This window comes from Alligator mississippiensis, chromosome 7 (assembly GCF_030867095.1).
Source record: "Alligator mississippiensis isolate rAllMis1 chromosome 7, rAllMis1, whole genome shotgun sequence".
NCBI classification, from domain to species: Eukaryota; Metazoa; Chordata; order Crocodylia; family Alligatoridae; genus Alligator; species Alligator mississippiensis.
The window spans coordinates 5,071,107-5,086,144 of record NC_081830.1 but is presented as its reverse complement, the minus strand read 5'-3'; the positions used below and the strand labels follow the sequence as shown (position 1 = coordinate 5,086,144).

Sequence of the window (15,038 nt, the reverse complement as noted above, 5' to 3'; positions counted from 1 at the left end):
TCTTGGGGATGGTGAATGCTGGGATTTCTAGGAGCCGACCCAGAGATAGCAGGAGAGGTATGGGAGGAGGTTTGCTCAAGACCATTCTTGCCAGGACAGGCAGCTCTGTGGAGTAGAGGTGCTCTGGGCACAGCCAAGTGTTGGCTCCCCCCAGCCGTCCTTCACCTATGACTTTTCAGGAAAAAGGTGTAATCCCTATTTTCTCTCCACTTCCTTGTCAGCAGTCAGGTCTAACCCCCCTCCACCACACACACACACACACACACACACACATCTGCCATGTGTAAGAGTTGCAGTTGTGCTTGGCCATGATTATGCTAAACTATACTTAACGCTTAGACACTGCAAAGGGCCTTGAGAGTAACAGGCCTTACTGCCTGCTGGATGACCAGACAAAAGACACAAAAATGAGCAAAAATGGGAACTCAAGAGTTAGAAAGAGCAACTGAACAAGCTAGAACTCACTAGTAGGGTAGTGATAAGAAGAGACGAGCTGTCCTCAGCAGGAGTAAGCTGATTATACTCCAATTCAGTAGGGAATGAGCAGGACAAGTCCAATCTCAGCAGGGAATGAGCTCTGAAAGGCAAGAATATTTAAGCACTCGTGGCACACAGGCCAGGTCCCAGAGGACTGGAGAAGGGCCAACGTGGTCCCTATTTTCAAGAAGGGGAGGAAGGAGGACCCGGGCAACTATAGGCCACTCAGTCTCAACTCCATCCTTGGCAAAGTCTTGAAAAGATTATTAAGATTATGTAAGAGCCCAGCTGGAAAAATTATGCTGAGGGGAAACCAGCTCGGGTTCGTGGCAGGCAGGTCGTGCCTGACTAATCTAGTCTTTTTTTATGACCAGGTTACAAAACACCTGGACGCAGGAGTAAGGGTGGATGTCGTTTACTTAGACTTCAGGAAGGCCTTCAATACGGTATCTCATCCCATACTGGTGAACAAGTTAAGAGGCTGTGACTTGGATGACTGCACAGTCCGGTGGGTGGCGAATTGGCTAGAGGGCCGCACCCAGAGAGTCGTGGTGGATGGGTCGCCTTCGACCTGGAAGGGTGTGGGCAGTGGGGTCCCGCAGGGCTCGGTACTTGGACCGATACTCTTTAATGTCTTCATTGGCGATTTGGACGAGGGAGTGAAATGTACTCTGTCCGAGTCTGCGGATGACACAAAACTGTGGGGAAAAGTGGACACACCGGAGGGCAGGGAACAGCTGCAGGCAGACCTGGACAGGTTGGACAAGTGGGCAGAAAACAACAGAATGCAGTTCAACAAGGAGGGATGTGGATAACCTGGAGAGGGTTCAGAGAAGGGCCACTCGTATGGTTAAGGGCTTGCAGACCAAGCCCTACGAGGAGAGACTGGGGCACCTGGACCTCTTCAGCCTCGGCAGGAGAAGGTTGAGAGGCGACCTTGTGGCTGCCTATAAATTAATCATGGGGGCGCAGAAGGGAATTAGTGAAGCTCTACTCACCAAGGCACTCCTGTTGGTCACAAGAAATAATGGCCACAAGCTAGCAGAGAGCAAATTGAGACTAGACGTTAGGAAGAACTTCTTCACAGTTCGAGTGGCCAGGGCCTGAAACGGGCTCCCAAGGGAGGTGGTGCTCTCCCCTACCCTGGGGGTCTTCAAGAGGAGGTTAGATAACCATCTAGCTTGGGTCTTCTAGACCCAGCACTCCTTCCTGCCTATGCAGGGGGTCGGACTCGATGATCTATTGAGGTCCCTTCTGACCCTAACATCTATGAATCTATGGATTTATGAATGTTGAAGAGGGGACCCATATTTGGCAAGGGATGGGTTGCTGGTGTCAGTACTCAGCAAAGATGCAAGAAAAAAGGGCCATCTCCACAGAGAGAGAGAGAAGAGTTGGCATGTAGTCGTGGTATCTTGGCTATAAATAGAGGGGTTGTGAGTGATGGTCTTTTCCAGCAACTTACAGTGTGTTGTGCACATCATGTGCTCCTTACCACTGTCTGGAAAGTTTTGCTGACTGGGGCTGACTGATGTGTTGACTTGGTAGCTACTGCCCTCAAAGACAAATAAAACCTATCTGAGCACTTCTCAGCCAACAAGAATTGGAGCTGCTCTCTCGGTGATCCACCCAAGCTCCAGGAAGCTGGCTACAGGCAGTTGCTTCTGAGAGCACCCCGACACAAGCAGCCTGAACACCAAGAGTGACAGCAAGAAGGAGGTTGCTTGGAAACCCTACAAATCCCTTAGTATCTCAAAAAACCAGCATGTTTTCTGTCTGCAGGATGTATCAAGTTTGGGATCAGAGGGGTGCAGTGGCCATATCTTCCCCTTTCCCGAGTGACACATGCCCACATGGATAATACTAGAATGACCAAGCTAATTCCCCTTGCTGCAATTTCTAGCGTGTTTGCAATTAAATATGGACTGGAGGAAATGTGCAGACAACACTGTGGGCAGGACCCAGAGCCAAAGGGGTTGCTGCCAGGCAGGGGAACTACACAGCAGCCATTCCTCTTCTTCAATTGCCTCCCTGGCCAATGGCTTTTGGCCGCCTAGGTCCAGCTGGCATCAGAATCTCTCTTGACTGCCTAGTTGTCCCTCTTCAAACTGAGGTTTTCGGGTGTATTGGCAGAATCCAACTGCCATTTATGCACCTGAATCAAGATTGCCCTCTCCAAAATCAGTGTCCTTTTTGGCACTTAGAGTTTTTCACTGTGATAACAGAGGACACGTAGCGGTTGAGAATAAGCAGGAGGTTACCCACGTACTGCACAGGTACACTGAAACCTCTGACTGTATTGTGGGCTTTGCTAAGTCACAGTAGTATTCCTATAAAAGCCTTGTGCCCACCATGTGCAAGACAGAGGAGGAGAGGGGCTGGGAATATATTATTAAATTCGGAGGAGCAGAGAAGGGAACAAAATCCCACACTGCCCCTCAGTGGCCCTGCTCTAGAAAGGTCTGGCAGAAACAACAGGCTTCTGCCCCAATCCTCTTCTGCTTCCTCTTGGCCTGGGCCATTCACACTCACCTGGAGACTGAAGGCAATGGCTCACAGGCTACCTTGACACAGGCCTACCCTAGGACACATGTAATCCACAGAAGGCAAACTATGGAGATACAAGGGTCAAGAACAGGCGTGTGCTCTGCCTCCGGTGTCTATCACCTGTGCACGCTTTTACCCTGCAAGTGAAATCACCGCACTGTCCTGGCTTTACATTGCATTGCTGCCTGACTGCAGTGTTGCCCGAGTGAGCATGCCCTTTGTGCACTACCAAACCAGGAGGCGAAATGCTGATGTGAAGACACGGGCCAACACTACAGTTTCACGGCAATGTATGTAGGATTGTGGTCAATAAAGGGAAGCTGGACTTAGCCCAGTGTGCGTTAGAAACAGTCCTCCTACTCAGCACTGATTCCTCTAAATGGCCTTCACACCCATCTCTCTCCTTTGGCATATTTTCTTATTCCTGGATAATATTGAATATGAGGCCAGAGTGGGGCAGCGGACAACTTTTCCCTTCTCTAATGTGACACATGCCCTGATGCGTAGCACTGGAGTGTCCAGACGAATTGCTCTGCTGCAATTTCTAGCATGTTTGCAATTAAATAAGGATTGGATGAAATGTGCAGGTAACTCTTTGGGCAGAGCCAAGGGGGTCCCTACCAGGCATGTTGACCACACAGCAATGATCCTTCATCTTCAGATACTTCCCATGCCAATGACTCCTAGCCGATTTGTGAAACAGCTTCAGTCAGATGCTGTGGAGTTTACTGGCACAACCCCCTCACCGCTTATGCACCTCGGTGTCATCCTTCGCGCTAATGCACAGTTCTTCAGCTCTTTCTACCACTTCATTGTGGATCCACACAGGTATTGTGCATACACAAAATTTCCCACTTACTGGGCACATGCAATGAAACTTGTAGGTGCAGTGCTGTAGCAACAAAGTTTGGCACCAGGGGCAAGCCTGCAGTGGGACCTCACCTTTACCCCAAGAACAGATCTGGGGGGCACACACCCTCCCATGTCTGCCCAGGAATGCATGCTTTGGGGAAAACCACTTTCCCCCTATCCCTGCACCGCCCAAAATGACCTTTTTGGCTCTCTCCCATGCCTGACCCCAGCTGGGAAGTGCCTGTTGGCACCCCTTCGCTTCGGCACCCATTCACCCCTTTACCCCACTTGCCCCCAACTTCCTATGACACTCTGTAGGTGTGTCCCAGTCTTGACAAGGTTGCAGCATTATTTATGTAAAAGCTTGGCTTCCACCATGTGCAGGACAGAGGAAGAGAGGGGCTGGGAATATATTGTCAGATTGGGAGGAGCAGAGAAGGAAACAGGATCCCGCACTGCCCCTCGGCGGCCCTGCTACAGAACTGCTTGGGCAGGGCTGACAGAAGCACAGCTGTGACAGCGCGGGCTGCAAACCAAGAGTTCTTGCACGGCCGTGAATGGCATCCTGCCCACTGTGTCTAGCACAGTAATACATGGCAGTGTCTGCAGGCGACAGGCGGCTGAGTTGCAGGTACACGGTGCTGATGGAGTTGTCGGTGGTGATGGACACTCTGCCTTTCAGTGTTTCTGCATACTTGGCACTACCATCTTCAGGGTCAATCTCTCCAACCCACACCAGGCCTTTCCCTGGAGCCTGCTGGACCCAGGTCATGTAGTAATCAGTGAATGTGAACCCGGAGGTTTTACAGGATATCTTCACAGTCTCCCCAGGCTTCTTCACCACGGCGCCAGACTGGACCAGCTCCACTGCCGACTGCACCCCTGTGGAGAAGACACAATCATTGCTGACACTGCAGACTTCTCATTGATTTAGTATCTCACTGTTTCCAAATATCTCCCATTTACCTAGACACAGTGTCAGGAAGCAGAGGCAGGTTAAGAAGCACCTCATCTTTGCTGTCCTCTGCTGTGACACCAGAGAGGAAGGTACTGCTGTTGTTCATTCAAGATCCCTGTTCAGGCTAGGGCAGGACGCTGGCTTTTAGCTTGAGAGTTCACCAAGCCACTTTGCATAGTTCCCTGCGCAGTCAGGCGCAGCCAGGGATAAAAAGAAACAACAGGCTTCTGCCCCAATCCTCTTCTGCTTCCTCTGGGCCTGGGCCATTCACCCCCAGCTCGTGACACAAAAGGCAATAGCTCACAGGCCACCTTGACACAGACATACAAGAGACCACCTGATATACATGAAAGACAAACTATTGAGAAAATAAGTCAAGAACAGGAGTGTCCACTGCCTCCGATGTGTAGTCACCTGTGCATGAGGACTGACAAGCCAGCAGGCCAAATGCTGAACTGGAGACAGGGGCCAGCACTGCAGTATGATGGCTGTGTATGTGAAAATTGGGCTTAGCCCAGCGTGTGTCAGAGAGAGAGTTGCCCCACTCAGGATTTCTCCTCCGCTCCAGGGGAGGGTGAATGCTGGGATTTCTAGGAGCCGACCCAGAGAGAGCAGGGGCGTTGTAGGGGTTGGGGGAGTCTGGTCAAGACCAGCCAGCTCTGTAGAGAGAGTTGTACTGGGCAGAGCCAAGTGTTCACTCTCCCCAGGTCGCCTTCACTGCCAGCTTCTGGGTGAGAAGGTGTAAGCCCTGCTTTGTCCCCACTTCCTTCTCCGCAGACAGGCCCAAACCCCTCCCTCATTTCATACATGTAGGAGTCCCAGTTATGCTAGGCCTTAATTGTGCTAAACCCTTGTTAAGCTAAGACAGTGCAAAGGGATTTGAGAGAAAACAGCCTTACTGACTGTTGGCAGACTGCTAAAAGATACAGTGAGAATAAACTGGAATTCACAGTTTGAAGCAGCCGTTAAACATGTTAAGGAGTAAAAGGTGAGAACTTGCTAGTAAAGACGTGATAACAAGAATTGAGCTGAACTCAGCAGGTGTGAGCTGCACTTAGCTGAAGAGACTCAAATTCATCAGGGACTGAGCTAGGGAAGCCCTAACTAAGCCGGGCGTGAGCTCTAGATGCTCGATCTTGGAAATGGGGAGCTGCACGTGGCAAGGAACGAGCTGCAAGCTGCAGGTGTTTGAACTCAGCAAAGAGACAAGTAAAAAGGGCCATGACTACAGAGCGAGAGAGGAGTTGGCATGGAGTGGGGGCTTCTTGGCTATAAATATAAGGGTTGTGAGAGGTGTGCTGTTGTAATGACTTAGGGTGTGCCCATGAATATAGTGTGTCATTTACCACTATCTGGAAAACTTTGCTGAGCCGAGCAGACTGCTGTGTCATCCCTGGCACTTATGCACAGTGCTTCAGCTCTTTCCACCACTTCAGTGTGGATCCACACAGGTATTGCGCATACACAAAATTTCCCACTTCCTCTGCATGTGCACTGAAACCTGTAGGTGCAGTGCTGTAGCAACAAATTTTGTCCCCCGGGGCAAGCCTGAGGTGAGACCTCACCCGTGTCCAATGCACAGACCTGGGGGGCCACATGCCTTCCCCTGATTGCCCAGGAGTGCATGCAGTGGTGTAAGCCACCTTCCCCCCCATCCCTGCAGTGTCTCATGGCTCTGTCCCACACCTGACACCAGCTGGGCAACGCCTGCTGTTTCCCCTTCTCTTTCACGACCCTGCACCCCTTCACCCCACTTTTCCCCGACTTCCTATGACACTCTGTAGGGGTGTCCCAGTCTTGACAAGGTTGCAGCATTATTTCTGTAAAAGCTTGGCATCCAGCATGTGCAGGACAGAGGAGCAGAAGGGTTGGGAATATATTGTCAGATTGGGAGGAGCAGAGAAGGAAACAGGATCCCGCACCGCCCCTCGGCGGCCCTGCTGCAGAACTGCTCGGGCAGGGCTGACAGAAGCACAGCTGTGACAGCGCTGGCTGCAGACCAAGAGTTCTTGCACGGCCGTGAATGGCATCCTGCCCACTGTGTCTAGCACAGTAATACATGGCAGTGTCTGCAGGCGACAGGCGGCTGAGTTGCAGGTACATGGTGCTGATGGAGTTGTCGGTGGTGATGGACACTCTGCCTTTCAGTGTTTCTGCATACTTGGCACTACCATCTTCAGGGTCAATACGTCCAACCCACACCAGGCCTTTCCCCGGAGCCTGCTGGACCCAGCTCATGTAGTAACTAGTGAATGTGAACCCGGAGGTTTTACAGGATATCTTCACAGTCTCCCCAGGCTTCTTCACCACGGCACCAGACTGGACCAGCTCCACTGCCGACTGCACCCCTGTGGAGAAGACACAATCATTGCTGACACTGCAGACTTCTCATTGATTTAGTATCTCACTGTTTCCAAATATCTCCCATTTACCTAGACACAGTGTCAGGAAGCAGAGGCAGGTTAAGAAGCACCTCATCTTTGCTGTCCTCTGCTGTGACACCAGAGAGGAAGGTACTGCTGTTGTTCATTCAAGATCCCTGTTCAGGCTAGGGCAGGACGCTGGCTTTTAGCTTGAGAGTTCACCAAGCCACTTTGCATAGTTCCCTGCGCAGTCAGGCGCAGCCAGGGATAAAAAGAAACAACAGGCTTCTGCCCCAATCCTCTTCTGCTTCCTCTGGGCCTGGGCCATTCACCCCCAGCTCGTGACACAAAAGGCAATAGCTCACAGGCCACCTTGACACAGACATACACGAGACCACCTGATATACATGAAAAACAAACTATTGAGAAAATAAGTCAAGAACAGGAGTGTCCACTGCCTCCGATGTGTAATCACCTGTGCATGAGGACTGACAAGCCAGCAGGCCAAATGCTGAACTGGAGACAGGGGCCAGCACTGCAGTATGATGGCTGTGTATGTGAAAATTGGGCTTAGCCCAGCGTGTGTCAGAGAGAGAGTTGCCCACTCAGGATTTCTCCTCCGCTCCAGGGGAGGGTGAATGCTGGGATTTCTAGGAGCCGACCCAGAGAGAGCAGGGGCGTTGTAGGGGTTGGGGGAGTCTGGCAAGACCAGCCAGCTCTGTAGAGAGAGTTGTACTGGGCAGAGCCACGTGTTCACTCTCCCCAGGTCGCCTTCACTGCCAGCTTCTGGGTGAGAAGGTGTAAGCCCTGCTTTGTCCCCACTTCCTTCTCCGCAGACAGGCCCAAACCCCTCCTTCATTTCATACGTGTAGGAGTCCCAGTTATGCTAGGCCTTAATTGTGCTAAACCCTTGTTAAGCTAAGACAGTGCAAAGGGATTTGAGAGAAAATAGCCTTACTGACTGTTGGCAGACTGCTAAAAGATACAGTGAGAATAAACTGGAATTCACAGTTTGAAGCAGCCGTTAAACATGTTAAGGAGTAAAAGGTGAGAACTTGCTAGTAAAGACGTGATAACAAGAATTGAGCTGAACTCAGCAGGTGTGAGCTGCACTTAGTTGAAGAGGTTCAAATTCATCAGGGACTGAGCTAGGGAAGCCCAAACAAAGCCGGGCGTGAGCTCTAGATGCTCCATGTTGCAAGTGGGGAGCTGCACTTGGCAAGGAACGAGCTGCAAGCTGCAGGTGTTTGCAAGAGACAAGTAAAAAGGGCCATCGCTTTAGAGCGAGGGAAGAGTTGGCATGGAGTGGGGGCATTTTGGCTATAAATATTAGGGTTGTGAGAGATACCTTGTTGTAGTGACCTAGGGGGTGGCCATGAATATAGTGTGTCATTTACCACTATCTGGAAAGTTTCGCTGAGCCGAGTGGACTGCTGCACAGACCCATAGCTACTGCTCTGACAGACGATAAATCTTCCAGAGCTTTGACCACAAATGTGAATTTGAGCCGGCAGGCTGGTTTCTGAAAGCACCCCAACCCAAGCACCCTGAACACCAAGAGTCACAGCAGGCAGGAGGCTAGTGGGGAACCCTCCCATATCCCCCAGACTTCAAACAGCAGCATGTATTGGGTCTCCTGGACGTATCAAGTGTGGGGCCAGAGGGGATCAGTTGGCATATTTGCCCTCTCTAGTGTGACACACGCACAGATGGGGAGCAGGAGAGCAAGCAGACAAACTCCACTTCCTTTCAGTTACAGCAGGAATGGATGAAACGTGCAGACAACTCTGGACAGGGCCCAGAGCCAGGGGACTCCCTTCCAGGCGGTGAGACCACAAAGCACCTGTCCCTCTGTGATTAATTTCCAGGCCAAAGACTCTTGACTGCTTAGCTGTCCATCTTTGATCAGAGACCTTGGAGCATACTGGCGGAAACCAATCGCCATTTACGCGTCGGAATCAAGTCCGACTTCTCCAAAATCAGGGTCATTTGTGGCCCTTTCAGTTTTTCACTTATATAAACCCCTTCCATGGTGTAGACATAGCTTTTGAGCATAAGCAAGAGGTTACGCACTTTCTGTGCAGGTACACTGAAACCTCTGACTGTATTCTGGGCTGTGCTAGGTCGCAGTAGTATTGCTGTAAAAGCCTCACACCAGAGGCATGCAAGACAGAGGAGGAGAGGGGCTGGGAATATGTTATCAGAATCGGCGGAGTGGAGAAAGGAACAGGATCCCGCACCGCCCCTCAGTGGCCCTGCTACAGAACTGCTTGGGCAGGGCTGACACAAGCACAGCTGTGACAGCGCTGGCTGCAGACCAAGAGTTCTTGCACGGCCGTGAATGGCATCCTGCCCACTGTGTCTAGCACAGTAATACATGGCAGTGTCTGCAGGCGACAGGCGGCTGAGTTGCAGGTACATGGTGCTGATGGAGTTGTCGGTGGTGATGGAGACTCTGCCTTTCAGTGTTTCTGCATACTTGGCACTACCATCTTCAGGGTCAATCTCTCCAACCCACACCAGGCCTTTCCCTGGAGCCTGCTGGACCCAGTACATGTAGGAATCAGTGAATGTGAACCCGGAGGTTTTACAGGATATCTTCACAGTCTCCCCAGGCTTCTTCACCACGGCGCCAGACTGGACCAGCTCCACTGCCGACTGCACCCCTGTGGAGAAGACACAATCATTGCTGACACTGCAGACTTCTCATTGATTTAGTATCTCACTGTTTCCAAATATCTCCCATTTACCTAGACACAGTGTCAGGAAGCAGAGGCAGGTTAAGAAGCACCTCATCTTTGCTGTCCTCTGCTGTGACACCAGAGAGGAAGGTACTGCTGTTGTTCATTCAAGATCCCTGTTCAGGCTAGGGCAGGACGCTGGCTTTTAGCTTGAGAGTTCACCAAGCCACTTTGCATAGTTCCCTGCGCAGTCAGGCGCAGCCAGGGATAAAAAGAAACAACAGGCTTCTGCCCCAATCCTCTTCTGCTTCCTCTGGGCCTGGGCCATTCACCCCCAGCTCGTGACACAAAAGGCAATAGCTCACAGGCCACCTTGACACAGACATACACGAGACCACCTGATATACATGAAAGACAAACTATTGAGAAAATAAGTCAAGAACAGGAGTGTCCACTGCCTCCGATGTGTAATCGCCTGTGCATGAGGACTGACAAGCCAGCAGGCCAAATGCTGAACTGGAGACAGGGGCCAGCACTGCAGTATGATGGCTGTGTATGTGAAAATTGGGCTTAGCCCAGCGTGTGTCAGAGAGAGAGTTGCCCCACTCAGGATTTCTCCTCCGCTCCAGGGGAGGGTGAATGCTGGGATTTCTAGGAGCCGACCCAGAGAGAGCAGGGGCGTTGTAGGGGTTGGGGGAGTCTGGTCAAGACCAGCCAGCTCTGTAGAGAGAGTTGTACTGGGCAGAGCCACGTGTTCACTCTCCCCAGGTCGCCTTCACTGCCAGCTTCTGGGTGAGAAGGTGTAAGCCCTGCTTTGTCCCCACTTCCTTCTCCGCAGACAGGCCAAGCCCCTGCCTCATTTCATACCTGTAGGAGTTCCAGTTATGCTAGGCCTTAATTGTGCTAAACCCTTGTTAAGCTAAGACAGTGCAAAGGGATTTGAGAGAAAACAGCCTTACTGACTGTTGGCAGACTGCTAAAAGATACAGTGAGAATAAACTGGAATTCACAGTTTGAAGCAGCCGTTAAACATGTTAAGGAGTAAAAGGTGAGAACTTGCTAGTAAAGACGTGATAACAAGAATTGAGCTGAACTCAGCAGGTGTGAGCTGCACTTAGTTGAAGAGGTTCAAATTCATCAGGGAATGAGCTAGGGAAGCCCAAACAAGGCCGGGCGTGAGCTCTAGATGCTCCATGTTGCAAGTGGGGAGCTGCACTTGGCAAGGAACGAGCTGCAAGCTGCAGGTGTTTGGACTCAGCAAAGAGACAAGTAAAAAGGGCCATCGCTTTAGAGCGAGGGAAGAGTTGGCATGGAGTGGGGGCATTTTGGCTATAAATATTAGGGTTGTGAGAGATACCTTGTTGTAGTGACTTAGGGGGTGGCCATGAATATAGTGTGTCATTTACCACTATCTGGAAAGTTTCGCTGAGCCGAGCGGACTGCTGCACAGACCCATAGCTACTGCTCTGACAGACGATAAATCTTCCAGAGCTTTGACCACAAATGTGAATTTGAGCCGGCAGGCTGGTTTCTGAAAGCACCCCAACCCAAACAGCCTGAACACCAAGAGTCACAGCAGGCAGGAGGCTAGTGGGGAACCCTCCCATATCCCCCAGACTTCAAACAGCAGCATGTATTGGGTCTCCTGGACGTATCAAGTGTGGGGCCAGAGGGGATCAGTTGGCATATTTGCCCTCTCTAGTGTGACACACGCACAGATGGGGAGCAGGAGAGCAAGCAGACAAACTCCACTTCCTTTCAGTTACAGCAGGAATGGATGAAACGTGCAGACAACTCTGGACAGGGCCCAGAGCCAGGGGACTCCCTTCCAGGCGGTGAGACCACAAAGCACCTGTCCCTCTGTGATTAATTTCCAGGCCAAAGACTCTTGACTGCTTAGCTGTCCATCTTTGATCAGAGACCTTGGAGCATACTGGCGGAAACCAATCGCCATTTACGCGTCGGAATCAAGTCCGACTTCTCCAAAATCAGGGTCATTTGTGGCCCTTTCAGTTTTTCACTTATATAAACCCCTTCCATGGTGTAGACATAGCTTTTGAGCATAAGCAAGAGGTTACGCACTTTCTGTGCAGGTACACTGAAACCTCTGACTGTATTCTGGGCTGTGCTAGGTCGCAGTAGTATTGCTGTAAAAGCCTCACACCAGAGGCATGCAAGACAGAGGAGGAGAGGGGCTGGGAATATGTTATCAGAATCGGCGGAGTGGAGAAAGGAACAGGATCCCGCACCGCCCCTCAGTGGCCCTGCTACAGAACTGCTTGGGCAGGGCTGACACAAGCACAGCTGTGACAGCGCTGGCTGCAGACCAAGAGTTCTTGCACGGCCGTGAATGGCATCCTGCCCACTGTGTCTAGCACAGTAATACATGGCAGTGTCTGCAGGCGACAGGCGGCTGAGTTGCAGGTACATGGTGCTGATGGAGTTGTCGGTGGTGATGGAGACTCTGCCTTTCAGTGTTTCTGCATAATTGGTACTACCATCTTCAGGGTCAATACGTCCAACCCACACTGGGCCTTTCCCTGGAACCTGCTGCACCCAGTACATGTAGTAATCAGTGAATGTGAACCCTGAGGTTTTACAGGATATCTTCACGGTCTCCCCAGGCTTCTTCACCACGGCACCAGACTGGACCAGCTCCACTGCCGACTGCACCCCTGTGGAGAAGACAAATTCATTTCTGTTACTTCAGACATTTCCTCACTGCTCTAGTATCCTATATTTTCCCCACATCACCCATTTACCTAGGCACACTGCCATGAAGCAAAGGCAGGTTAAGAAACACCTCATTTTTTTTTATCCTTTGCTACCAAGCCAGACAGTAATGTGCAGGTTTTGTCCATTCAACGTGCCTGTTGTGCCTAGGAGAGGAGGCTGGCTTTTACCCTGAGTGCTTATGCAGCCACTTTGCATAGTTCCCTCCCAGTCAGGTGCAGCCAAGGATAAAAAGGATCAACAGGCTTCTGCCCAATCCTCTTCTGCTTCCTCTTGGGTTGGGCCATTCAATCCCCAGGTGGTGACTCTATAGGCAATGGCTTACATGCTGCTTTAGGCACAGCCCTGACCTATACTGGTCAGAGAAGTCCTCATGTCTCAGGGGCATTCGTGTTTATCAGACTTTCTTTTTTCCAATGGAACAGCATACCCAGTAATGTTGGTGGAAGCGTTCCCTTTTTTTAAAATTACATTGAGGCTGCAGCTGTACCACTGAACAGCACCATATGTGGGCTGATGCCTGGGACGCTGCTCTAGGAAGTTGTAAAGGCCCAGGTTCACATCCTCTGCATAAGGGGTGTTCTAAAACCTGTGTCTTTTGCTTTGTGGGGAAGGAAAGAAAACTCTGAAGTTATTAAACGGGTCCCCCCCCGCCCAGCCCCCTCTGCTGAAAACCATCTCCCAACAGAAATTGTGGACACCTGGAGACCAATATCTGAATATCTAACAGAATGGAATAGGATGATAGATAGGTATTTTATTCTGCAATGACCCTCATGGGTTTGCCATTGAAATGATGCTGGCTTTTCCAGGGTTTTTTTAATGTCTATGATTCTGAGCTATGCTCATAACTTTTTTTTTATTACTATGGCACCATTTCTTTTCACTGGACATGTCTACACAAGACATTTACTGCTCAATTGATTAATTAGCTGTGCAGTAAAGATTGTGCATCTACATGTCCTCCCCTTTTAGGATGGAGTAAACTAATTTATTCTGCAGCAGGACAATAATTGTAAATACTATCCTAAAAGTACTTGTAAATGCTGCCTGCTGGCTAGCCCTGCACTGAATGTCCTGTGTGCCCTAGCCAGCCCCTCCACAGCATGTGGAGCAGGCGGGGAGCAGTTCTGGCCTGGCATCCAAGCATTTCTTGAAAGAGTCCAGAGTAGGTGCCTACAACACTTCTGGAGGGTGCCTATTCCAGGTCTTGGGGGCTCAGACAGTAAAGAAATGTTTTCTTATGTTCAGACTAAAACAGTCTTGTAGGAGTTTATGACCATCGGTCCTTGTTTTCCCTTGGGGTGCTCTGGTGAACAGACATTCTCCCACATCCTGATGAACACCCCTTGTGTACTTATAGGTAGCCACCAGGTCCAGCCTGAGCCTGCACTTTTCCAGGCTGAAGAGTCCCATTGCTCTCTGCCTCCCTTCATAAGGACTAATCTCTTGCCCTCTGATCATGTGTGTGGCTCTTCTCTGGACTCTCTCAAGCTTCTCCACATCCCTCTTGAATTGTGGAGCCCAGAACTGGATGCAGTACTCCAGCTGCGGCCTCACCAAGGCCGAGTACAGTGGGAGGATAACATCCTGAGATTTACTTGAGAAGCATCTATGGATGCAAGCCAGGGTTTTGTTTGCTTTACCAGCTGCGACATCGCATTGGTGGCTCATGTTCATCTCGTGGTCAATCATGACCCCCAAGTCTCTTTCAGCAGTGGTGCTAGCAAGTGTAGCACTGCTGAGCCTATAAGTATGCTGTGGGGTTTTTTCCACCAAGGTGGAGTATCTTACATTTATTGGTATTGAATGTTATCTAGTTTCTATCCACCCACTTACTAAGTTTATCCAAGTCAGCCTGGATCACTATCCTGTCCTTAGGTGTGGACGCTATGCCCCAAAGGAGAAATGCAAAGTGCTGCACCTAGGGAGGAAAAATGTCCAGCACACCTACAGCCTAGGGAATGACCTGCTGGGTGGCATGGAAGTGGAAAGGGATCTTGGAGTCCTAGTGGACTCCAAGTTGAACATGAGCCGGCAGTGTGACGAAGCCATCAGAAAAGCCAATGGCACTTTATCGTGCATCAGCAGATGCATGACGAATAGGTCCAGGGAGGTGATACTTCCCCTCTATAGGGCGTTGGTCAGACCGCAGTTGGAGTACTGCGTGCAATTCTGGGCGCCACACTTCAAGAAGGATGCGGATTACCTGGAGAGGGTACAGCGAAGGGCAACTCGTATGGTCAAGGGCCTGCAGACCAAGCCCTACGAGGAGAGACTAGAGAAACTGGACCTTTTCAGCCTCTGCAAGAGAAAGTTGAGAGGCGACCTTGTGGCTGCCTATAAGTTCATCACGGGGGCACAGAAGGGAATTGGTGAGGATTTATTCACCAAGGCGCCCCCGGGGGTTACAAGAAACAATGGCCA

The 15,038-nt window shown here is 50.7% G+C and overlaps 3 gene segments (V, D, J or C); all 3 read right to left on the bottom strand.

Moving 5' to 3' along the window:
- Positions 1–3,766: 3,766 nt before the first annotated feature.
- Positions 3,767–4,939, bottom strand: LOC132251542 (immunoglobulin heavy variable 1-69-2-like). The segment is given in 3 exon segments: positions 3,767–3,916; positions 4,424–4,758; positions 4,843–4,939. Coding segments are annotated over 3 exon segments (531 nt in total).
- A 790-nt stretch (positions 4,940–5,729) lies between these two features.
- LOC132251541 (immunoglobulin heavy variable 1-69-2-like) lies at positions 5,730–7,363 on the bottom strand. The segment is given in 3 exon segments: positions 5,730–5,750; positions 6,848–7,182; positions 7,267–7,363. Coding segments are annotated over 3 exon segments (402 nt in total).
- Positions 7,364–8,310: 947 nt separating this feature from the next.
- LOC132251540 (immunoglobulin heavy variable 1-69-2-like) lies at positions 8,311–10,093 on the bottom strand. The segment is given in 3 exon segments: positions 8,311–8,345; positions 9,516–9,863; positions 9,948–10,093. Coding segments are annotated over 3 exon segments (429 nt in total).
- Between the last annotated feature and the right edge of the window lie 4,945 nt (positions 10,094–15,038).